Genomic DNA, 25,028 nt, shown 5'->3' with positions numbered 1-25,028 from the left:
ATAATAATGATGATGATGATGATGATAATAATAATAATAATAATAATTTATTTATACCCTGCCCATCTGGCAGCCACACTGGGTGGCTCCCAGCATAATATTAAAAACACGGTAAAACACCAAACATTAAAAACTTCCCTTTACAGGGCAGCCTTCAGATGTCTTCTAAAAGTAAGATAGTTTTTTATTTCCTTGACATCTGATGGGAGGGCGTTCCACAGGGCAGGCGCCACTACCGAGAAGGCCCTTTGCCTGTTTCCCTGCAACCTCACTTTTTGCAGGGAGGGAACTGCCAGAAGGCCCTCGGCACTGGACCTCAGTGTCCAGGCTGAACGATGGGGGTGGAGACGCTCCTTCAGGAAGCCGAAGATAAATCTTGTTTCCACATCAGGCAGCTATGATACCATAACCTAAGTTTGATTTTCTCTTATGAATGAATGAATTTATTATTTCGGTCACAGACGACCAGTTCCAGCTCACATATAATATCAAGAAAGTAATAAAACACGATAGGGATACATTTGCGCTTGTCTCTTATGGGTATAAACTAAAATCTAACCCGTAATGTAAGCTGTAATTTCTAGTTGTGTACAAATACTTTGGATGCAAAATTTGCAACAGTTACATGTAGGTGCCTGCAGTGCCAAAGGATATTAGTTGAAAGCATCTTGTGTGAGTCAACAAAGCTGTAAAAATAGAAAAGAAATTGCTCTTTATACACCTCTGGAAAATGTGCAGATAGTTGTTTCACGTACCAAACGCTCTGCAAAGCTGTTTGTGCTAATGTTTGTGCCCTTGTTCCTTGGACCAACTCTTGTAAAACAATTCTCCGTTCCAGTCTGCTGATTACAGAGTAGATCAGGGCCTCTTTTGTTTCATGTTTGTTTGTTTGTTTGTTTGTTTGTTTGACTTATTAGTCGCTTGTCACCCAAGTGACTTACAGCTGTACACACACTACCAAAAGCGAAGAGAAAAGGGGAGAGGGAAACAAACACAACACACCCTCCATATAAATAACAACAAATAATATTATACTCAAATAATAAATAATACTTCCACCCACCAATTAGCAAACAAAAAAAATAACCCCCCCTTTAACCTCCCCAGCCCACCCAAAAGTCTGGTATCAGGCCAGATGTTGCAAATCTGCAGAGGGCTGGTGGATCCCATGTCCTCCTCCAGGGATGGTCTGGTTTCCCTCCTCCTTTGGGGGGGAGGGGGGCAGTAGCAGGGAAAGGAGAAAGATGGCAGCAAACGTTTTACCTGCTTTGCCGTTGACCAAGCTATGGTACATCTCCTGCTGCCGGTGGTGTTATTGGCAGCTGTAACAGTTCTGAAATACAGTCAAACCTTGGTTTTTGAACGTCTCGGAAGCCGAACACAGAAAACCCGGAAGTGAATGCTTCTGTTTTTTGAATGCACCTTGGAAGTCGAATGGCTTCTGAGGCGCGTTTCTCCATTTTTCTCAATGGAACTTGCTGACAGCCCTTTGATCCTTGGTTTTCGAACGTTTTGGAAGTCAAAACGGACTTCCGGAATGGATTACGTTCGAAAACTGAGGTTCCACTGTACTTCAAGTAGAAGATGAAGTTTGCATGCCTATTATGTTCACGTGAACACAAATTGCATGTTGAGCCTGTATGGTGAAGTGGGCAGAGTGTTGAGGTCTGGGTTCAACTTGGCTATGAAACTCATTGGTTGCCATTGGCTGTTACTGTCATTTTTATGTCCCAGCTCCTGCCAACCTAGCAGTTCGAAAGCACGTCAAAGTGCAAGTAGATAAATAGGTACTGCTCCGGCGGGAAGGTAAACGGCATTTCCATGGCTGCTCTGGTTCGCCAGAAGCGGCTTAGTCATGCTGGCCACATGACCCGGAAGCTGTACGCCGGCTCCCTCGGCCAGTAAAGCAAGATGAGCGCCGCAACTCCAGAGTCGTCCGCGACTGGACCTAATGGTCAGGGGTCCCTTTACCTTTTACAGTTCTTGTTAGCTAACTGCAGCAGTTGAAGGACAAGCAACCACTGGAAATTGGGCACCTAAAAAGTGAGTTGTTACTGAGATCTCTTCTTCTGGACCTGTTGTGTATTGGCACTTTGCTGCCCCTCATCTGGATCACCTTGCTCCCCAGAAGGTGTATTGGTTATGAGCAGCAGTTGGCATAATCTTCTGGGTACAGAGTGGCTTTTTCTGATCCTCCTGGTTGCCCTTCTCTGAACAGTTTCCTTCTCCCAAATGTCCTTTTTGAGGTGAGGTGACCAGAACGGTATTGCAAGTGCTGTCTTGGCATAGATTTGCATAATGGCCTTGCGATTCCAGCACCAAGCCTGGACATGATATCGGGCTTGCCATTTTTAATAATCCGTTAACATGGGCACCTAAGCATGGATGAATTTATTAAGTAGGTGAGTATTCATAAATTTAAACTGGTGACATGAAACCATGGTACTAAATGTCATTTTAAGTCTCTCTTCAAAATAATAAAATAGCAAATTCTTACCCTGCCAGCGGAGCAGTGTTATCGGGTCCTTTTTGTGTGCTGGAGTACTGAATGTTCAGCCAATCTGGTGCTCTGATTGGCTGAACATTCTCACCCTTAATGTTGAATAGAGGGTGCCTCGTGCAGCTGATGTAACTTGGAAAACTTTTTGAGTCATTGTTAAAAGCAATTGGCTCCTGCATCTGTGTCTTGTGTATCGAGAGGTCCTTTAAATATGATTTCTGGAATAAATTTGTGATTAATTCTTAAACTCGCTCCCCCTTCCCTTCCACTTGAAGCCTGTTCTTGAGAAAACTTCCTGCAATCAATGTTTATTCAAGATAAATTTGTTTTTTCTGAGGTTTTCTTAGCAGAGGCTTTTGGGCTCCGTTAAGTCACAGTTTTAACTCTAGCCTCTAGCAGAATTAAACTGAAATATATGTTGTTGTGGCTGTTGCTGCTGCTATAGCCTTTAGCAGAACTAAACTGAAATTGTTGTTGTTATAGGATTCCTTACTAGCCTGGAAAAACTTCAGTCTTGTTATTCTGCTGTTAACAGCAGTTTGTTCTGTGGGAAATGGCAGGTGAAGCTTTGCTGCAACACAACAAAATAAGAGTATCCCTTGCTGATACCTTCAGATGTAGCCACACTTAGACTTGACCTATAACAGCTACAACTGCACACTCAAACAGCTACAGAAGTTGGTTGAAAAGTTGACAACCCTATTTTTTAAAGTTAGGTATTGCACATTGCCAGTGCAGTTGCAGGCAGTGCTTTTGTGTTGGAAAAAAAACACCTGTTGTTTAGAAACAAGTCAAATAGAGAAAAAAGGCTTAAGTTGCCTTGGAGCTTCTCACAGGTACCGTATTTTTTGCTCTATGGGACACACCGGACCATAGGACACACCGGACCATAGGAAAAAAAATTCTCCCCCTCTCTGCTCAGCATCCCTTCAGCAAAGTGGCAGGAGCCTGGAGAGCAAGAGGGATCGGTGTGCACCGACCCCTTGCGCTCTCCAGGCTTCAGGCAGCTATCCGCAAGCCTTCAGAGCGCGGCGGGAACTCCTGCAAAAATTGGCCCGGCGGGGGTGACGTGGCTGGGATTCAATCTCCCGCCCCTGAGCCGGGTCAGCAAAAGGGCCCAGATGCCCTGGAAGGTGAGCGGACTTGTATGCCAAGGCCCCGTGCCCTGTAGTTCCTCATTGATTAATAAACACACCATGATAATTGATGAATAAATTAATTGTACTGTGGTACCTCTGGTTGCGAACGGGATCCGTTCTGGAGCCTGGTTCGCAACATAAGCAAAATGCAACCCACGTCTGTGCGCGGGTCGCGATTCGCAGTTTCTGTGCATGCACTTGATGTCATTTTGAGCGTCTGTGCATGCGCGAGCAGCGAAACCCAGAAGTAACCCTTTCCGGTACTTCCGGGTCGCTGCAGGACGCAACCTGAAAAGATTTAACCTGAAGCAAACGTAACAAGAGGTATGACTGTATTTTGGATTATGGGCTAAAACAGGCCACAACTTTATTGGTTACAGATGTGAGTGGTTTGGCTTAGGCACTGGGTGAAACCAGGCTATATCTTGACTCCTGTCCATCTGCAGGGAGTCAAACTGAGGGTAAGCCACCAGAAGTCACCCTATGACTTACATCAAATAGAGGCAACCCGAGGGGTCCCCGTTGGGGTCGTGGCATGGCCCTAGCCCACACCCAGGTTTTGGACAGGATCCACACACCCCCAGATCCCTTTAACAAGATACCCTTATTGAGGAGGGGCAGGTGAAGGTTACAACCTCCCCTCCATTAAACAGAGGGGCCGGCCGGCTCAACCGTAGCACAGACCTGGCCCTTTTCAGGTGACGTTCCCACTTGCTTTAGTTGCTGCCTGTTTTACAAAAGCTCATTGAGAGAGACTTTACATGTACCTTTGTTATCCATGAAAATCTTTCAGTAAAAACAATAACAGCAAAAGCTCCTCGAGCTTAAAGGGGTGCAATGGGGGGAGGGGGGGGAGACTGCAAGCGGGAGAGAAGGGGTCGCTGCTGCAGCAGCAGCCGGCTTTGGGGAAGTTCAACTGCTTTCTTTCTGCTAGCTGAGCTGTTGCAAATGATTCGGCAAAGGAGCTGCCAGTCCACGGAGCAGGCTTGGTTTGGGCTTTAGAACTGCTCTTTTCTCCTCGTGAACTTTTGTAGTAATGGAAAGTGGCTTCTGGGTTGCTGCTTGATGTGCTGGCACCTCTTTCTTTTCTCTTTTTTCAATGCATGTGGGTGGGCATAAAAGCAATATCTTTTTATTTTTTAAATTTTTCTGGGGAGCATAATTTGGAAGTCTATGGGTTGCGATGGCCAGGATCACATCAGTCACAGGAATTGTGACTGGGATTGGTCTCTCCAGGGTAGTTTGATTCCGTACCTTAAAAGATGGTACGTCACCCTTTGAATGACACTCTGGGAGAGTTGCCTGCCTTCTTCCAGGAAAGGGTTCACATTTTGACGGAGGAACTCTGTGACCAACTCGGGTACAGTGATTTGCTGAAATTGCAAAGCAACCTGTTGCAGTGCCAACAGGTTGCAGGAGAGGTAAAGAGCAAACCCTTTCCGAAAGAGATTACCTATATTTTAAATATGCCATCCTGTTCTTCTGACTACTGCCTTTTTCATGCTGTTGAGGTAAGATTATTTCTCTCTCCCACCATCTCATTACCTCATTCCACCACCCCCCTCCCCAAAAAGAAATTGCTTTGTTTCCCTGGGAACTAGAAAGTGCCTCTTAAATGTTAGGTTAACACAGGGTTAAATCTTGATGCTCTGCATTTGGGAAACATTTTTTTGCAGAGTTAATGCTATTGAAGTAACATAAGGCTGTAATAAGGAATCGTCCGTCTAACTGTGAGGGTCATAGAGAGCTTGCTAACTATAATATTTCCTTACTAATACTTACAGCATATACAGTGCATATTTAGTTGCAAAAGAATATTGGAATCTGGGGAAGGGGGTTGAGGAAGTGTGTGTGAATAATGCTCATAATGAATCTTTCGATTTTAAATGCCCACGAGATAACATATTTTCAAAGGACAGATTTTCCGTTGAGTTTTACTGCACACTAAAAGAAGGACCTATCCTGGACGCTGTGAAATTAGCACCTCTCTCACCCCTTCGGAAAACCAAAACGAAACAAACTTCTTTCTGAAGCCCTGATATATATTAATTTTTTAATTAGTACTATTATGGTGTATTTTTGCTGGCATAGTACATTATCTGACTGTGTCCCCTTTGTCCAACCTTCCTGGAGAAGACCAACAATATTGCAAAATAAATTGTGTTTCCAGAGCCTGGGAATTCAAGGAGCATCAAGTACAGATTGTGATTTTGTGGGAGCACAGAAGCGCAGAATATGTGTTTTTGTTTTTTCTCTACCTAGTCGATATGGGTAGAGATGCATTTAAACGAACACACTGTCTGTCTGTGTGTCTGCATGTGCACACGAATAAGGTTCCCGTGTCCTTCAAAACTCCTTGCCTTTTCCCAGAGTAAATCTTTCAGATTATGCTTAGTTGGCAGAATTTGGGTTGCACCTTGGTACAGAACTTTACTATTGTAGTGCAGAATATAAACAGTACTGACCACGTAGAAGTGATCAGTTTCTTTTTTAAAATGTTTTTGATTGCTGTTTTAAAGGCATATATATTTTTTGTATTGCAGGATATAAAAGTCTTTACAGAAGACGGAACATGCAAAGTGGTCGAGATCCTAGCGGATATGACAGCCCGGGACCTCTGCCAGTTGCTCGTTTACAAAAGTCATTGTGTGGATGATAACAGCTGGACCCTAGTGGAACATCACCCTCTCCTAGGATTAGGTAGGGAAGGAAGTTATCTTAAAGTGTAATACCCAGCACAGAGCAATAAATCGGCCCACTTTTTCAGGTGATCTGCTTTAAATATTACGAATGGATTTCTGTCTGTCATAGGTGAACACTTGGTGCAACAATTAAGATGCAATATATTTGACCTTGGGTTTATGTTGATTTTAATTTATCTGTAATAGAGGGTAACAAATACATGGCAGATACTGACATTCACGTGTAAATTTTGAGGATCCCAGATAATTGTTATGAATGCCCCTAAATATAGAGCGTGAACTGAGTGACATTAGGTGACAATATTCACTGATTGTGTATGTACGTAACTCTTGTGGAGGGAGACATGCACAAAATGTATCTGGGCATTCTTTGTAATACTGTACACTGATGGTTTTGTGTGTGACTTTGGCAAATGAACAGTTTATGCAAATATAGCTGGACTCCCAGAAGAGAATATGATGTCCTAGACCATAGGTAGGCAAACTAAGGCCCACGGGCCGGATCAGGCCCAATTGCCTTCTGGATCCGGCCCGTGGACAGTCCGGGAATCGCTGTGTGGATTGCCAGTGCACACATTCTTTCCCTCTCCCTCACACGGTGGCAACAGTGGCGCCTTCTCCTCCCTCCCTCCTCCTGGCTTCTCTCTGCCCTGCCTAGAGGAGAAAGGGGGCTAGGCTTTGTTGGTGCCAGCAGCAGCGCTTGAGCAGCCACCATTTTAAGCAGTCCCTCTCCGGAGCCCTTTCGCTCTCTGTTCATCGTCCCGCAGCCACTGGGGCTTGTGGTGCTCTTGCATCATTCCCTCCCCAAAATATAGTCTGGCCCCCCACTGAGGGACAGTGGACTGGCCTCCTGCTGAAAAAGTTTGCTTACCCCTGTCCTAGACAGCTCAGCTGATCCCCAGGCTTGGGTCTCGAGCGCACTGCCATGGCTGTCTACTTCAAGAAAGCCCTACGCAGGGAGAAATGCTTCCTTGGACTTTGTTTCAGGAAGGTGGAAATGGCAGCAGCACATCATGCTGCAGCATGGAAGTTCTTGCATAAGCCTTGACACTCTCCCTTCCAGGCAGCAACTCTTGCTGGAATTAAGAAGCCATGGTTACAGTTGGGGCGGGAAAACTATGTGGAACTAGTTTAATGGTATATACCTGGGAACTGGACGCTGCCTCTCTGTGTCTCTCTTCCTGTATCCTTTCTTTCAGATTTGTTAGTGGTGTGTTGTGCTGTATAAACCTCTTCACTCCAAAAAGGTTCCTGAGTAATGTGTCCATGTAATAAGGCATTAACAGTGAATTTCATTTTGATGGATGTTGTTCTGAGGCAGTAAAAGAAGGCATGGTGTTGGTGGGAGTTATGAGTGTCAGCAATCTAAAAACATATTTTTAAATAACAAGAGTCCCTTTGATTAGAGATATTTTATGGGGGCCATTTATCATATTTGTGAAGTCTTAAATATCAATGTGATTTGACTTAAAAAAGTTAACTGTATGATTCTTGGAAAGTAGTACTTTTTGAAAGAGACTTGTAGACTTGCCAAAGACATATGGAAGAAAACAAAAAAACATTTTGAACGATGTTCTTCTTTTAACCGATTCTCACTTTAAAATTCTAGGTCCTCATTTTATAGGGCCTTTCCCGTCCAAGATTACCAAGGTGCTGTGTAAACAGAGGCTTTTGTCCTTTGTGTCCAATATCCTCCTCCTGCCAGATTCTTTCAATGATGCCACAATTCAGTGTCTGTGACATCACAATAGCTTCCATGGTGACTAATTGTGCTGTCAAACTCTGCTGTGTGACATCGTTGAATGAATTAGGCAGCAGGCTGATGAGGAAATCAAAAGCTTCTGTTTACATACACAAATAACTTGGTAATTCACAATGATGGGAAAGGAACATTATGCTTATCAGTCAGTATTTTGCTTCAGCTGCATTCTGAATTTAGTTGAAATCCATTTTGTTGCAGATCCAGGATTTGCACAACATGTAAATGAGAGCGCTCTCTCTCTCTCTCCACTTTTCCCACAACATGTGCAATTTTATACACTTCTGATCATGTCCCTTTTTACTTGCCTTTTTTCTAAATCAAAGAGCCCAAAATGCTGTAACCATTCCTCATGGGGTATTGCTCTGAGCCCTTGATGGTTTTGGTTTCCCCTTTCTGAATCTTTTCCAGCTCCACAACATCGTTTTTTATATGAGGCAAGCAGAAAAGTATGGAGTATTCCAAATGGGAATACTTTCCGAATTTTATTGAACAAGGTGCAGCTGTTACGATCCCCCCTCTGGGAACCTGCACATTTGTTCGTTCACACTAAGCCTTGCTTTATCTTAGCATTGCATTTAAACTGGGACATTGATTCCGTTAGAATCAGAAGTACTAGGGCCCTGGGAAGTTCTAATGGCAATTATTTAGCTGTATTTTTTTGGTAGAGCCCCCACCAACAATTTTGAAGCTTCATTCCCATACCCTGTTTGCAACGCAACACCATCGCAAGGTGCTCAGGTTATGTCCTCTGCTCAAGTTGTCCATGAGATGGTGGACGGTGGAATTCAGTCTTCAGAAGGGAACTCCTTTTCATGATCCTCAATGAACTTTGATCACAACACATGCCAGTTTGTAGGGTTGGGGATGCACATTGCCAAGGGTACTTCGTACAGAGGGGCTGGACACCGGCACAGCTGGCACACTTCATATCATTCATTCATTCATTCATTGTATTTGATAGACTGGGATTTTAATGTGTTTTCTAGCTCCAGTCTCATTTCTTTACATTTAGCTTCTTTTATATGAGTGGGAAATAAGTCCATCTATGTTTATGTTCCAGCTCTGTTTTCTTTTCATTGTTTTTTAAATGCATTTTTCTTTTAATTTATAATTTTAATATAATTTATATTTCTGCAGACCTAGGGTGTTCTCTGAATGTGTAGAAACTACTTCCTTATTTTATGTGGCCCCGTTTTCCTTTCAAATTGGTAGACCTCTACAACTTAAGTTGACTGTTGGAGGGAATGCTGGGGTGGCCACAATTGGAATATTGTGCTGTTTCAAGAAGTATACAGTGGTACCTTGGTTTAAGAACAGCCCTGTTTACGAACGATTCAGTTTACAAACTCTGCAAAACCGGAAGTTAGTGTCCCAGTTTGCAAACTTTACCTCGGTCTAAGAATGGAAGCTGAACTGTGGAAGGGAGGCCTCATTAGGGAAAGCACATCTCAGTTTAAGAATGGTTTCGGTTTAAGAACGGACTTTCGTAACGGATTAAGTTCATAAACCGAGGTACCACTGTATTGTATTGTTGCTGAACATGCAGAATAAAGCAATCAGGAAGCTGGAGGTCCTTCACTACAGAAGGGTTTTTTTTACTTTGAGAAGAGAATGTGGGGCTAAAAGGATAAGATGGATTCATGCACAATATAGAGAAAGTTGATAGAAGTTTTTTGCCCTCCCTTATTATGCTAGATCTTGGGTTAACTGTCAGTCAGTTAAACTGATTGGCAGGAGAAGATGGTCAGACAAAAAATACATCACACAATGCTTAATATATTTCATGAAGTTTGCTACTACTAGATGTGGCAATGGATAAAGGAACTAGACATCTCTAAAGGTAAAGGGACCCCGGACCATTAGGTCCAGTTGCGGATGACTCTGGGGTTGCAGCGCTCATCTCGCTTTATTGGCCGAGGGAGCCGGTGTACAGCTTCCGGGTCATGTGGCCAGCATGACTAAGCTGCTTCTGGCTAACCAGAGCAGTGCACGGAAACGCCATTTACCCGCCGGAGCGGTACCTATTTATCTACTTGAACTTTGATGTGCTTTCGAACTGCTAGGTTGGCAGGAGCAGGGACCAAGCAACGGGAGCTCACCCCGTTGCGGGGATTCGAACCGCCAACCTTCTAATCGGCAAGCCACAGAGCCACCCGCATCCCATAGACATCTTTAAGTAAGGGAAATCTGTCAGCTGCTAGTCATGATTCCTATTAGAAATCCCCAGAGTTCAGAGGCAGTAACTAGGGAGCATTGCAATGGAGGGCTGCTCTGCTCATGGGGGTTGCAGAGACATCTGACTGGCCAGTGTAGGAAACAGAATGCTGGATGTGATGCCTGGACGTGGCCTGATCCAGATCCTGCCCCACCTTGCCCACACATGACTTATGCCTCTTAACTGTGGTTAACAGAGTAACCCCATTTACGCTTCACCTGCACATTGACTACCAAACTTGGCTATTTCTTCTGCAATATTAAATAATAGGTAACAGCACTCATATAACCACATTGTTATGCAGAAGTTTTTGGGCCTTCCTGAATTAATACTTTCATTGGAAGGAGAGACGGGGAGGACCATCTAACATCTGCGCTAGTGGCCTGTTTTAGAACAGTGGTTTTCCCAGTATATTCTGGGAAACCTTGGCATTTCTTAGAAATTTATCAGCAACTACTCAGTGGGAAGATCAGTAATGGACATACCAATCTTCTTTAGTTTACAGCCGGAAGGGAATGTTTGCTGCATTCTTGGGCACACAGTCCATGTCCTTTATTTATATGTGCTGGGTTTGCATGTGCGCGCACACACACGCATGAGCACAAAGCTGCTTCCACTGTTTACTAATTCGAAATATTATATTTTATTTTCTGTTCTTAGAGAGGTGCTTAGAAGATCATGAGCTTGTTGTTCAAGTTGAGTCTACAATGGGAAGTGAAAGTAAATTTTTGTTCAGGAAGAACTATGCAAAATATGAATTTTTTAAGAATCCTGTGGTGAGTATCCTGTTGTTTTTTCATAACGTCTGGGTGTCTTCTCCATGTGCCTTCTACACTGTATAATTTGGATTGGGTTTTAAAACACTAGATGGTATCATAGCAATAATATGAAAGATTCTTACAACATATATGTAGAATAACTCCCAGCAGAATAACTAGTAGTAATAAGGAATGCTAACTCCCTGTGGATTCCCACGCCCTCTGCTTCTTATTTTTCATGAAGAAACCTGCAGAAGATAGTCTTGTGAAGAGGCACCCATCCATCTCTTCCGGAGGGGGCATTGCACATTTGTTAAGTACCTTTGAATGCAAGAGGTTCTCTGTTTGATCCTTGGCCTCTCCATTTAGCAGGATCTCAGGAGGGTTGGGAAATGCCCTAGAGAGCTATTGCCAATCAAAGCAGAGAATATGGAATTACATGCTCTAACCCTGTATAAGGCAATTTCAATTTCATCCATCATTGTATGCCTCAAAACAAGCTGCATGGTTTTACTGACAACTGCAGTAAATGATGATTGTTCTGAATATCATAAAGCTTGTTCCTCATTATTTGTGAAGCAAATAATACCATTTGAGGCAAATGGACTATCTGTTTCTCAGCCCATTCTTCCACAAATGTTAAGCCTAGTTAAATTAAACATTTGAATTGCTTAAGATGTGCCTTTGAGTATTTATGGGATCATTACAAGCCTTGCACAAATGCCCTTGTATGGCAAAAGCACAGGAGTCAAAGATTGTTTGCATACTGCAGGCTTCCTCAACCTTGGCCCTCCAGATGTTTTGAGACTACAGTTCCCATCATCCCTGACCACTGGTCCTGCTAGCTAGGGATCATGGGAGTTGTAGGCCAAAAACATCTGAAGGGCCGAGGTTGAGGAAGCCTGGCATACTGGTTCTGGGACTTTTAGACTTCTCAAATTAGAAGGGTCTCCAAAAGCCCTCCAGTGTAATCCTCTGCAGTGCCGGAAACACAACTAGAGATGGCCTCTGACAGAGGGCCACCCGGCCTCTGTTGAAAACCTGCCTTGAAGGAGAGCCCACCACCTTCTGAGGTAGTCCATTCCACAGCTGAACAGCTCTTACTGTCAGAAAGGTCTTCCTAATGTTTAGTCACAGTCTCTTTCCTTGTAACTTGAATCCATTGCTTTGGGACCTGTCCTCTGGAGTAGCAGAAAACAAGCTTGTTCCATCTTTCATGACAGCCCTTCAGATATTTGAGGATGGCTATTATATCATCTCCCAGCCTTTTCTTCTCCAAGTGAAACATACACAGCTCCCTCGACCATTCCTCATAAGGCTTGGTTTCCAGATCCTTTGATCAACCTCCTCTGCACATGCTCCAGATTTGATGCAGTCCTGTGAGCTGCTGTGCCAGAAAAGGAGATGCAGCGCATTGGACTTGAAAGCACTGAGCACTGATGCTTACCCTCTTAAAAGGGATTTATACCTTTGCAAAAGTTGTGTTCTCTGACCTGGAAGCCCTAATCCCAGATATGTGAGGGCTAGCTAGTTGTGATTAAGGAAGGCACCCTACACATTCTCTTAAGATGTCTTTAATTGTAGCTTCCAGAGATTAAGACTTCCAGAGCTGAACACTTGGGGAAGTTTGGTTTACACTAATCTTTGTGTTGTTATATTTTCCCATACGTCTATCAATATATTAACCAGTGAGTGACATAGTTCATTCAGCTAGGTCTCCAGATTTTGGTGAACTCTATTAACAGCCCTCTCCAGAATGACCAGTGGACAGGGGCAATGGGAGGTGTCTACCCTGCTTCAGAGGAAGTTCATTCTGTGTACAAAAGAGGTTTGAAGCATCCTGATGCCGTAATGTTACCCTGTCTCTTTTCTCTCTCTCTTCCTCACACTCCCCAGAACTTTTTTCCGGAACAAATGGTTGCTTGGTGTCAGCAGTCAAACGGCTGTATTCCACAGTCACAACTTTTACAGGTAGGCTGAAGTAGAGATGGGAGTAGTTTTCCATGTTAAGAAACTGAATATATCATTGATGAGTTTGGGTCTGCAGATGCATATTTCAAGGCTGGTTGAATGGATACTGTATTGTCGTTTCAATAAATCTCAGCATTTATGTTTAAAATATTCTAGGCCTATTCAGAGGTTACCGTTTTTACTTCCATTATGGGGGGGGGGAAGGTTAACAGAAACAAGATATGATAAAGCCGTTGATTCTTTTGGAGGGGGGAAAACTCACAGAACCCAGTTGTTTAACTAGGGTTGCAATATCTCTTGAGGCTCAGGCTGGGAGCCAGAGTCAGGCCACTCCTTAAGCAGAGTGCAGTGGCATTCTCAAGCATCACATTATGGATGTCACCAAAAGACAGAAAGGTCCCTACACAAAGGCATCCATGCAGGCAGCATGGTGCACTGTGAGAGGCAAGATGGGAACTGACGATGGAGCATGCCTGGTCTATATCCTGGTGGCAGTTGTGCTCGTTGGAGTTGCACTGTATCCAGAGGGCATCCTCAGCAGTGTGGGTGTGACTGACAGGTTTTGAGGACTGGGTCCTTCCTACTGATGTCTATGGAGAAGCGTAAGTTACACCACGCTTTAGGTGGCTTAACTTAGTCCAGTTTGTCTGTGAAATGAGCAGGAGTTGGTTCTGGTGTTACCTGCTCCTGCCATGCACCTCTTTCTTGTGCCGGACATCTCTCTCTCTGGCAGACATATCTTACACGGGAGTAGGAGGGTATTGCTGAATCCAGTCCCCGTTCTAGCCAGGTGTATCTAGGGGTTGGATTGCAACCAGAGTTTCCAATTCTCATTTCTATTTTACTATGCTGGGTTTGGCATGATCAGCTAAAAATCTCTGCCCAATTTAAATTCTTATTAAGTAATAGTTCTTATTTTAGTAATAGTTTAGGAGTATCTTCTCTGCTTTTAAAAAAAAATCCATTTTTTTTTTTTAAAAATCCCATCTATTTTTCTATTGGAAGTTTCTCACACAAAGTTCATTACTATTTCTCCTGAAGTATAATAAGAGAAAGAGACTATTTATTTTAAATTCCTGTTTGTTTTTTCCTTGATTTGCTTTCATTTTTAAAAATCTATTCACTTTATTTTTATCTGCTTTTGTTATTTCAGCTTAAATATTCATTCTTTTTAAAAAGAACTGACATTTTTACATTTATTTTTAAACATCTTTTTCATAGCCTCCACAGCATCTATATCTACATCTAATGATGTTTTATGCTTATTTAAAATGATTTAAATAGCACTCTTATTAACCTGTATAAGCCTCTGCTATTTAGGCATGTTGATATATACTGCAAACTCTTACCCTCACGGAGGTCTCTCAAATCATTAAATTAATGTCTTATATCTTTCAGTTATTTTCCATAACCCCCAATTGTTTTCATATATCATATTAGTTATCTCCTATATCAGTCCGTAATTAACCTGCCAATGAATTATACTGAAATACCAAATATTTCTATTGAAGTACTGGGCTATCACTTTAAGGTGGTCCTTTTCCAACAAGTCTTGAATTTCCAAATAGTGTCTCATGCATTTTCATTTGATCTCCAACAGAATTTTTTAAACTCAAATAGCTGTCCTGAAATCCAAGGATTTTTGCATGTGAAAGAACAGGGGAGGAAGTCTTGGAAGAAGCAGTACGCTTCCCTGAGGAGATCTGGACTTTACTGCTCTACGAAAGGGTCTTCAAAGGTAATTTCACTTAGGCTAGTTTAACAAAGGTAGGCTTCATGCTTTGAAGGCACCTCTTCTGAAAAAAAATATATTGGTATTTGAGGACAATCCACAGGAAAGCTCTTTTGCACAGGCCCTATTAGAACAAACCCATTAAGTGGTACACTTCTTGATGATCTCAATTCGAGTTAAAGTCCAAGTCTTAAGTTAAAAATCTATATCTTATCCCTTGCTCATAACTTATTTAAAAGTGATGAGTTTCTAAAATAATTTCAGTCCACCTTTCTGGCACTCGCAGGCATGTCCAAAGTCTGTTTCAGGGGCCTAATCCAGCCCGCCGGTTGGTTTAATCTAGCCCCTGTGGCAGTTTATTTCCGGGGGGGGGGGGGAAATCCTAAAAAAAAACCTCAACAACTACAACCCTAACAAAGTTCAACAACATCAATCCTTAAAAAAGGTCAACAACTTTGGTTGGCTATTTGGTCGGCCCTCACGGCCCTTCACTTCATTAAATCTGGCCCTCTTTGCAAAAAGTTTGGACACCACTGCTGGCATTTCACAACAATTTAAAATATAGTGTCATACCTCTTGTTACGTTCGGTTCAGGTTACGTTCTCTCAGGATATGTACCGCAGCGACCCGGAAGTAATGGAACGGGTTATTTCCAGGTTTCGCGCATGCGCAGATGCTAAAAGTGACGTCACGCGCATGCGCAGAATCGGCGGATTGTAGCACACGCAGACGCGGGTTGCGTTCTGCTCAGGTTATGAACGGGGCTCCGGAACGAATCCCGTTCGCAACCAGAGGTACCACTGTACAGTAGTTTGAGAAGCAAACCAGTTTGTTTAAAATGGCAGAATTGTTATATTTGTCAAATGGAATAACAAAACTGCAGCTGCTCATGGTGTACAGTTTGTCAGTTTAAAAATATAACAAAACGAAAAAGCTAATGCTAGAGAAGAACTTCTAAGACAAAAGGGTCTTCAGAGCTTTTCCTAAAAGCGGAGGTGTGCATTCCATGACAGAGCGGGTCACTGGCTTGAATCTCTGACCTTTGAGGTCTTTGGTCTACATCAGATGTTCTAAGGCACGGTAATCAAACACAAGGCATGCGGGCCGAATCCGGCCCGCCAGACCTCGTCATGTGGCCCGTGTAGCCACCGGCAGCCGGCAGCCTTCACCTTTTATTCTCCCCCTCTTTTTTTGACACAAGAAAGCCGCCTCTTCAGCACATGCGCGGCTGCCTACAAGCCAGAGAACGTCTGCCCTCTAGCGGCGCCAGCCATTCTACACAGGAAACCTCCACTTTACATGCATTCAGGAAACCTCCACTTGTTTTTATACTGAGCGCATATTGAGTTCTATAGATACAACCGGCCCTTTGAGGGTGACCAAACTGCTGATGCAGCCCCCGATGAATTTGCGTTTGACACCCCTGTTCTAAGGTGTATGTGCTTCATATGGGGAAGGTGATGTGTAATGCAACGTAAAAAGAGGCGGACTGACTACAGTTTATGAAGCTCCAAATACTGTGCTTTAGTATATTGATTGTCAGTGAAATGCCACAGGTATTTAGACCAGTTCACTGCAGCCAAAGAAACAGATTTTTAAATCGTTGTATCTCATGTTGGATGTGGGATGGGTCGTGGTCTTGCACAATTACATGGTGACTTTCGTATCAATAACCCTTTAGAGTGTCATCACTTTCGTCCTCGTATGGCTGTACTTTTACTTTCAGGGAATGGGCCAGTTGAAGTACCTTAAAGCTGTATCTTTAACCTTTGCAACCCTTCCCATAGGAACCAAGGCACCTGCAGTTGTTAGCAGACCTTGAAGATAGCAACGTTTTCTCACTGGTAGCAGGCAAGAAGCTCCACAATGCTCCTACAGATTATGGATTTTGTATAAAGGTAATCCCTCCTACTGGACTTGACTGTCAGGGGTCCTTTACCTTTAGAGCAGCGGTTCTCAACCTGTGGGTCCCCAGATGTTGTTGGACTACAACTCCCATCATCCCTAGCTAGCAAGGCCAGAGCTCAGGGATGATGGGAGTTGTAGTCCAACAACATCTGGGGACCCTCAGGTTGAGAACCGCTACGTTAGAGGGACGCGGGTGGCACTGTGGTCTAAACCACTGAGCCTAGGGCTGTTTGAATCCCTGCAACGGGGTGAGCTCCCGTTGCTCGGTCCCAGCTCCTGCCAACCTAGCAGTTTGAAAGCACACCAAAAAGTGCAAGTAGATAAATAGGTACTGCTCTGGCGGGAAGGTAAACAGTGTTTCCATGCGCTGCTCTGGTTCGCCAGAAGTGGCTCAGTCATGCTGGCCACATGACCTGGAAAAACTGTCTGCAGACAAACGTCGGTGCCGCAACCCCAAAGTCGTTCGCGACTGGACTTAACCGTCAGGGGTCCTTTCCCTTTTTAATCCCTCCGATTATAGTAGATAGTTTTGTTTGTACTTAGAAATGTTAAAACTCCTACGTGGCTGTGGACTCTCCTTCCTTGGAAGTTTTTCAGCAGAGTTTGGGTGGCCCTCTACCATGGATACTTTAGTTGAGATTCCTGCAGTGCTGGGGGTTGGACCTTTTGAACTCTACAATTCTATTATTCCATATCATGTAGTTTTAAAAATAACATTACAGTTTCAGTTATCTTGCGGATTTTCTCTTCGTCAGGACCTACTAGGAAAGATGATCCAAGATCAGGTTTATCGCGCTTAAGCCCAGATCCCTTTTTTGATCTGAGTGGTTTGTGTCAGCCCCACTTGCTATATGTTTGTGCCGTGACAGCTGCTGCTCTTAAAATAGACTGAGATACATCAGAGGAACGAGCTCCCCAGGCTTAGCTTCCCAGCGCTGTCTCTTATATTGCCCTGGTTGTCATGACACAGTAAGCTAAACAATGGCTTACTGGGACCACGCAAATGTGCAGGAGCTGGGAGCTGCTCGGTGTTCCCCCTGCCCTTCTTGCTCCCATGCCATGCTGAGCTAAGCCAAGGATTGACTTACGATGGAGTCACAGGAATGACTCAGAGAAAGGTAGTTCCATGGATACAGGACATGGTTAGTGAGGAAAGAGCTTAACCACAAGCAAATCTCAAATCACACCTGAACTCTCTAAACCTATTAAGTGATGTCAGCAAGCCAGCACTCTTGGCCTCTGCTCCTACATCTGCGAAAAGGGGATAATAGCCCTTACTTGCCTTGTAGGATGGATCGTGGTTGGTTGCCTTTGCTATGGGAATAAGTTCTGTTTTGTCTTTGTTTTGTAGCCCAACCGAATGAGAAGTGAAACAAAAGAATTGAGGTTTCTGTGTGCGGATGACGAGCAGAGCAGAACGTGCTGGATGACTGCCTTTAGGCTCCTCAAGGTACTTTAGTCTTGGGGCCAGTTTACATTTATGGTGGCCTTCAGGTGAAGGCCATCGCAAGACTTGTGGTTCGGCCCCCACACCCATGGAGGTGGGAGTTTGAGAGAACTAATGCTGCCATACGAGTTCTAAACAGGCGGCTGATGCAATCACAGTGGCCCCCAAATGGTCTGCAAATCGTGTATGTGGCCCCTGCCTGGAAGTCCCTTTTCTCTCAAATCAACAACCATTATAAAAGCATGAACTTGGAATCATTCAGATGGGTATGATGAGTCTTGCTCTTCCTTCAACCCCAGGGGGCAATAACCCGCAGGCTATAGCCAGGAATAGGATTTTGTCACTCCCAGGACTCTCCAAAATGTTTCATTCTTTAATTTTTTAAAAAATAGTTAAACAAAACTCTTACTTTTGTAGCAGGGTCCCTGCTGGGATGCTATGATGCCACATTTTTTTGTGGAGCCCCAACTCCACAATATTTGTTCATATTATATATACACACACACAATTTAATAAGGAATGAAAAGAAAAGGTTGTAAAATAGTGTAGAGTAGCTGATGGGAAAGTCTTTGGAAAGATAACTGCAGTTCATCATGCCCACTTTTAATGTATGGACATGCCCAATTTGAGATGTGGACCTCGTAGGGTTGGCCCTGGGTCACTGTGGCCCTCAGCCTGAAGGAGATTGGCCAGTTCAGCTCTGCCCCATGCAGACCCCCAACAGACTTGAACGGGAATCTCTCTGCTCAGATGGTGCTGCTGGTAAAAACTTGGTGGTTCCCAAATTATTATTTAACAAGTAAATTTACCACTTGTAGGGGCAGCCCAATAAGCTACACCCTGTGGTGCTATGTTGATTCCAATATGCATTTTGACCACATAACAAACAAATATTGGTGACCTTCTGTTCTTGGCTCTCTCTGTGGTGACTGACTTCCAGTCACAGACCCAGAGATGTACCTAGACTCCCTTGCACCCTTAGCAAGGAGATGTATTCCTGCCCCCCTCCCCCGGACAGTCCCTTGTACCCTTCCAGATTCTTCCACTGAGGCACCCCGAGGAGTCTGTGTGCCTCACCTGGAGGAGTGGCCTGGAGGGAAGAACACAGTTAGGCAGGATCCTGGCCGCTCTGAGCCAGAGTGCAGAGGCTTGCTTTTTGCGCACACACCCTGGGCCTGCAACCTTGGCAAGGGTCAACCTGGCCAGCCCCTAGGTGCGCCCCTGCACAGACGCCAAAAGAAAAGTTTATCCCTCAGATCCATTTTGATAACCTGGAACTGATCACCCTGCCATCATCATTACTACAGAGCTATTTCAACAAGAGGTGCAAGAGGGCATTTTCTGTGGTGCCCTCCTCCAACTTTGAAACTCACTGCCTTTTAGAGGTGGCTCCAGCTCTGGGTGTACTGTATACAGGAGACATAAAACACTGCACCTTTTAATCACAGCTTTCAGAAATAGGTGACTGTTAGCCTTACTTGTAAGTGACTTTTTTGGTCATGTTCTGTGTGTTTTAGTGGTTTCATTGTTTTCCATTGTGCTTTATGGTTTTATTATTATGCCACCTGCCCTGGGACCTATTGGTGAAGGGTGGTTAATTAAAGAATTGAATAAACAAACATACATAAAGAAAATAAATACCTGTCTATTCTCCCCCCCCCCCCAAATCTGCAGTATGGGATGTTGCTGTACCAGAACTACAGAATTCCGCAACAGAGAAAAGCTGCGCTTCCGCATTTCACCACTCCTATAGTAAGTTTATAATTTTAAGTTCTGTTCTAGTCAACTCCGAGTTTAAACAAGAAGCTTCTTGCCCGCAAGTAGTGACTTTGGAGTTGCCAGATGCGGATCAAGAGGAATACAATTGCCTGGAAAGGGCTAAGCTGTGTCTGGCACCGTGGTTTCATCAGCACCGCTGTCTGAAGCCTAGCAGCTTATAGCCTAATTCAGGTTGCTCCTCAGGTTCAGGGTTTGGATTCCCAGTTGTTGGTTGGATCACCACTCCCATCATCCCTGACTGCTACCTCTGCTGGCTGCGGACGATGGGAGTTGCAGTCCCAACATCATCTGAGAACTCAAGGTTGAGAAAGGCTGGTAATAAGCACACTCTCCCCCACAATAGTGGGTAAAAGCACATTAATAACAATAATAATAATTTTTATTTATACCCCGCCCTCCCCGGCCAAAACCGGCTAACATCAAATGTATAACACATTAACATAAAATCAGACAATCAGTTAAAATACATTAGAATGTTTTATCATTTTACTGTTGTTAGCCGCTCTGAGCCCGGCTTCGGCTGGGGAGGGTTGGATATAAATAAAAATTATTATTATTATTATTATTATCCTAAAATCAGATCAGGATCAGAACAAAATCCAATCAGATGGCAACCCGCAGTCGGGGACCTTAAATGCTCACCAGGCCCAACTGTTTGTGCTGAACTTATATGGGTCTGTGAGAGAAATTGGGAGGCCACTTTCAGGCAAATTTTTATAATTTCTGGGGAATATTAGACAACGGACTCTGCTGTTGCTAGGCAACAGTTTCTGGTCATTCTTAGCCCTGGAAGTATGGAAACTTGCTCTTGCTAGGCTAGATTCTTATAGGCCAGGCCTCAGCCTTGAAGATTTTCTTGTCCAGATAGGCCAAGAAATTTAGAAATTAGGTGTGAAAGGATAACCATGAGAAACAGAGTAAAAAGAGTTCAAAAGTCATGGAAGGAACAGAATAGATATCTCTATTCTGCCAATCTCTCCCCCCCCTCACCCGCCCCAATTTTTAAAATGGAATTTTAATAATGACAATCAGGTTACAGAAAAAAGAATAGCTTAAGGGGAATAGCTTAGGGGGGTGGGGGAATAGCTTAGAGAAAGGAAGGAAATAAAATAAGTTGTCACATTTGCCAATAAAGAAATATGGGATACAGCAATGCAATTTTCTGAGTAAATAATAAAACATGCCAAGGAGAGAATGATGTATGGTCTTATCATTACAAAGGGTTCCACGGTCTTAAGTCAGAATGATTTTTTAAAAATAATTTCAAGAAAGGAAATAGAAAGTAACCTTGAACTGTACTAAATCCATACACTTGCAGAGACTGGTTAACACCTGGGCTATTCCTGGGCTACTGTGTCTGTATATAAAATAAAATTAGACTGAATGGCAAAGAAGTGCCCTCAGAGCCTCTCTGTGCACACAGAACTGATTGTGTTGAACTAGCTTTGTATATATTTGATTATAGAAAACCAATAAAAATTGAATGAAAAGAAATGAATCTAGCTGTACTGTTTTGTGGATCCCAGCCTATAAATGTTAAATGTGAAGCCAGATTCAAAAGACTCCTCACATGAAAGCTTATCCACACTTATGCCAACGAAAGCTTTGCGCAGTGAAAACCCATCACCAAAACCATGTTTACGTTTCTTATTCTCCTGGCCCAGCAGAGCAACATCTGCCTATGGCAAGCTAAATTTTTTTAAAAAAAATCTTTAAAAACTGATAATCTGGAGAAGGGTTGGAGGAGCATGCAAAAATAATAAAAGCAACTAGTAGTTACTATTTCAAGATAATGCCATTAAACCAATTTTCCTTTCAGAGAAGTGTGTCTGAAAATTCCTTAGTAGCAATGGATTTTTCCGGACAAATAGGAAGAGTTATTGAAAACCCAGCAGAAGCACAGAGTGCCGCCCTGGAAGAAGGCTATGCTTGGAGGGTAAGGGAGCTTCCGTCTTCGCGCTTTCTGGCTGATAACCCCCCGTGGCCATGCCAGTGTAGTGGTCACCAACACCGACTGGAAATATATTTATGAACAAGGGTCTGAGAAAAGAGCAACTGGCTGTAATGGTTATAAGGGGTTACTTGTGCGTAAGTTGCCGTTACTTTCGGCTAGATTGCCTGGCTAACCATGCCTCGGCTGACAGCCCTTCACTCCGTGGCCGTTCAGTCGCTTGCAGAATCCGTCAGTGGACGTTTCTTGAACCTCTTCCAGCATAGAAGTTGTTTGATGCCAAGTCTCTGCCTACTCTCCCTGCGCGGGACTCTTCTGCGCAAGGAAGGAGTGGGCAGAGGCGTGCCCATGCTCTCTCCACTAGTCTCGGGTGAAGAGTCTTGGAGACTCCTCTCCGAATCCTCCATCTCCCTCCCTTCTCTACTGGTGTTGCGCTGAATTCCTTCCCCTCTGCTGGTCCCCTCTCCTGCATCGCTCGGGAGCCTTGCCTCCACCTCTCGCTCCGATGTCAGTTCCCTGACACTGGCTTAACATTGTCAGAAGTGGCATGGGAGCCGCTGTGGTGTGGCTGGTGGCGGAAGGAATTTGATCATGTGAGTGGAGACTGGAAGCACCGCGAATTTCCATGTCAGAGCTCCTGGTTCTCCAAGTTGCTGGTGAGGTGGCAGCTATATTTCCCAGCCAGAATCCACACGGTTTGAATTCCTTGTGACATTACCAGAAAGGGGGGTGGGGGCAGTACTACGTTGCAGAAACTCAACATTTTGGTAGACTTTGCAATAGCTTCCTGTCATGTTCAATAGGCGTATAGCATCTAGATCAAGGGAAGTAATAGTGCCACTGTATTCTGCTCTGGTCAGACCTCACCTGGAGTACTGTGTCCAGTTCTGGGCACCACAGTTCAAGAAGGACACGGACAAACTGGAATGTGTCCAGAGGAGGGCAACCAAAATGGTCAAAGGCCTGGAAACGATGCCTTATGAGGAACGGCTAAGGGAGCTGGGCATGTTTAGCCTGGAGAAGAGGAGGTTAAGGGGTGATATGATAGCCATGTTCAAATATATAAAAGGATGTCACATAGAGGAGGGAGAAAGGTTGTTTTCTGCTGCTCCAGAGAAGCTGACACAGAGCAATGGATCCAAACTACAAGAAAGAAGATTCCACCTAAACATTAGGAAGAACTTCCTGACAGTAAGAGCTGTTGGACAGTGGAATTTGCTGCCAAGGAGTGTGGTGGAGTCTCCTTCTTTGGAGGTCTTTAAGCAGAGGCTTGACAACCATATGTCAGGAGTGCTCTGATGGTGTTTCCTGCTTGGCAGGGGGTTGGACTTGATGGCCCTTGTGGTCTCTTCCAACTCTATGATTCTATGATTCTATGTTTTCCATTCTGCAGTATTCACAGTAAAATGAGCATGGGTGTGTGCCAAGTGCTGTTTCAGAAGGGCAGCAAAGTTACGCACAAACGTGAGACGTACGTCTTGGACACGCCCATCACATGAAGGGGTCATATATGTCTTCCTCAGGAGAGCTGAGGTGCTGTCCTCTCTGTTTGAAATATTTCTCTCTCTCATTATCTCAGATCTCTGGGTGGGTGACAATAATTTGGAAGCAGAACCATAGTACCAGGGGGCATGGCATTCTAAAACTGGGGTGGCACCATGGGAATGCCAATGACTGTAAGGAATACAATTCCCACAGGTTGGACAATGAAGACAGCCTCCTTTTATGATCTTAATTCCTGGGCAGGACTATATCTGGAGAGACGCTGTGCCATTTGGGCTCCCAATTTGTTCAGGGCTTTATATATATATATATATATATATATATATATATATATATATATATATTTATTAAAGGTTTTTTTTTTAAATTACCATACAAATAAAAAAACAGAATAACACATATCATAACATATTTTCTTAACTTCTTTGGACTCCCTCACATCTCCCACTCCTGCGTTCCTAGTTTATAAATATCCAACCAGCAATTTATCCCCTTATTTCCATTCTTATTGTTTATTTTTCCAATGTTATATCTCTAATTTTAGATATCATTTATTCAGATCTAAAAGATTTAAATTTAGCCTAATAATTATCCAAAATTTATCTTTTCTTAAATTTAACTTATCTTCACATTTCACTTCATCTAGCTTCATGGTGCCAAATTATTTATGATCTAGCATCCTTCTTAACATTCATACAGTTTACAATATTTCTGTAGATAGGTCTTGAATTTCTTCCAATCTTCTTCTACCGTCTCCTCTCCCAGGTCTCAGATTCTGCCTGTCATCTCTGCCAACTCCATGTAGTCTATCAGTTGCATCTGCCATTCTTCCAGTGTGGGTAAATCTTGGGTTTTCCAATGCTTAGCAACGAGTATCCTTGCTGCTGTTGTTGCATACATAAAAAATGTTCGGTCCTTCTTTAACACCCTCTGGTCGACAATACCCAGGAGGAAGGCCTCTGGTTTCTTAGGGAAGGTATACTTAAATACCTTTTTCAGCTCATTATATATCATTTCCCAGAAAGCCTTCACTCTAGGGCAAGTCCACCAGAGGTGAAAGAAAGTTCCTTCGTTTTCTTTACATTTCCAACACTTATTATCAGACAAATGGTATATTTTTGCAAGTTTGACTGGGGTCATGTACCATCTATATATCATTTTCATAACATTTTCTTTCAAAGCATTACATGCAGTGAAATTCAGCCCAGCGGTCCACAACCTTTCCCAGTCTTCAAACATAATATTATACCCAATGTCCTGTGCCCACTTTATCATAGCCGATTTGACCGTTTCATCTTGTGTGTTCCATTTTAACAGCAAGTTATACATTCTTGAAAGTACCTTAGTCTTAGGCTCTAACAATTCTGTTTCCAACTTCGATTTTTCCACCTGGAATCCTAACTTTTTATCAAGTTTAAAAACTTCTTTAATCTGAGCGTAATGTAGCCAATCTCGCACTTTGTCTTTCATTTTTTCCATACTCTGCAATTTCCAATTATCTTGTTCAGGGCTTTATAAGTCATCTGTAGAACCTTGAACTCAGACCAGAAACATATCGACAGTCAGTGCAGATCTTTGAGAATCAACACAATATGGCTCATGATTACAGTCAAATTAAAAAAATTAGGCAACTGCGTTTTAGTCCAGAAGCAGCCTTTGAG

At 43.5% G+C, this 25,028-nt stretch overlaps 1 protein-coding gene across 3 annotated transcripts in view; it reads left to right on the top strand.

Annotated features, from left to right (window-relative positions):
- Positions 1-25,028, top strand: part of GRB10 (growth factor receptor bound protein 10) — a 95,333-nt gene that overhangs the window by 59,387 nt on the left and 10,918 nt on the right. For all 3 annotated transcript variants that reach the window (XM_081836312.1, XM_081836314.1, XM_081836313.1), the window contains 8 exons: positions 6,183-6,339; positions 10,979-11,094; positions 12,973-13,047; positions 14,648-14,785; positions 16,567-16,677; positions 18,039-18,137; positions 19,809-19,886; positions 21,733-21,849. In XM_081836312.1, coding sequence (XP_081692438.1) covers positions 6,183-6,339; positions 10,979-11,094; positions 12,973-13,047; positions 14,648-14,785; positions 16,567-16,677; positions 18,039-18,137; positions 19,809-19,886; positions 21,733-21,849 — 891 coding nt within the window. The remainder of the gene's footprint in view (positions 1-6,182; positions 6,340-10,978; positions 11,095-12,972; positions 13,048-14,647; positions 14,786-16,566; positions 16,678-18,038; positions 18,138-19,808; positions 19,887-21,732; positions 21,850-25,028) is intronic.

This window comes from Podarcis erhardii (assembly GCF_964252035.2).
Source record: "Podarcis erhardii genome assembly, chromosome: 13".
NCBI lineage: Eukaryota > Metazoa > Chordata > Lepidosauria > Squamata > Lacertidae > Podarcis > Podarcis erhardii.
This window is presented reverse-complemented; position numbering and strand designations above follow the sequence as displayed.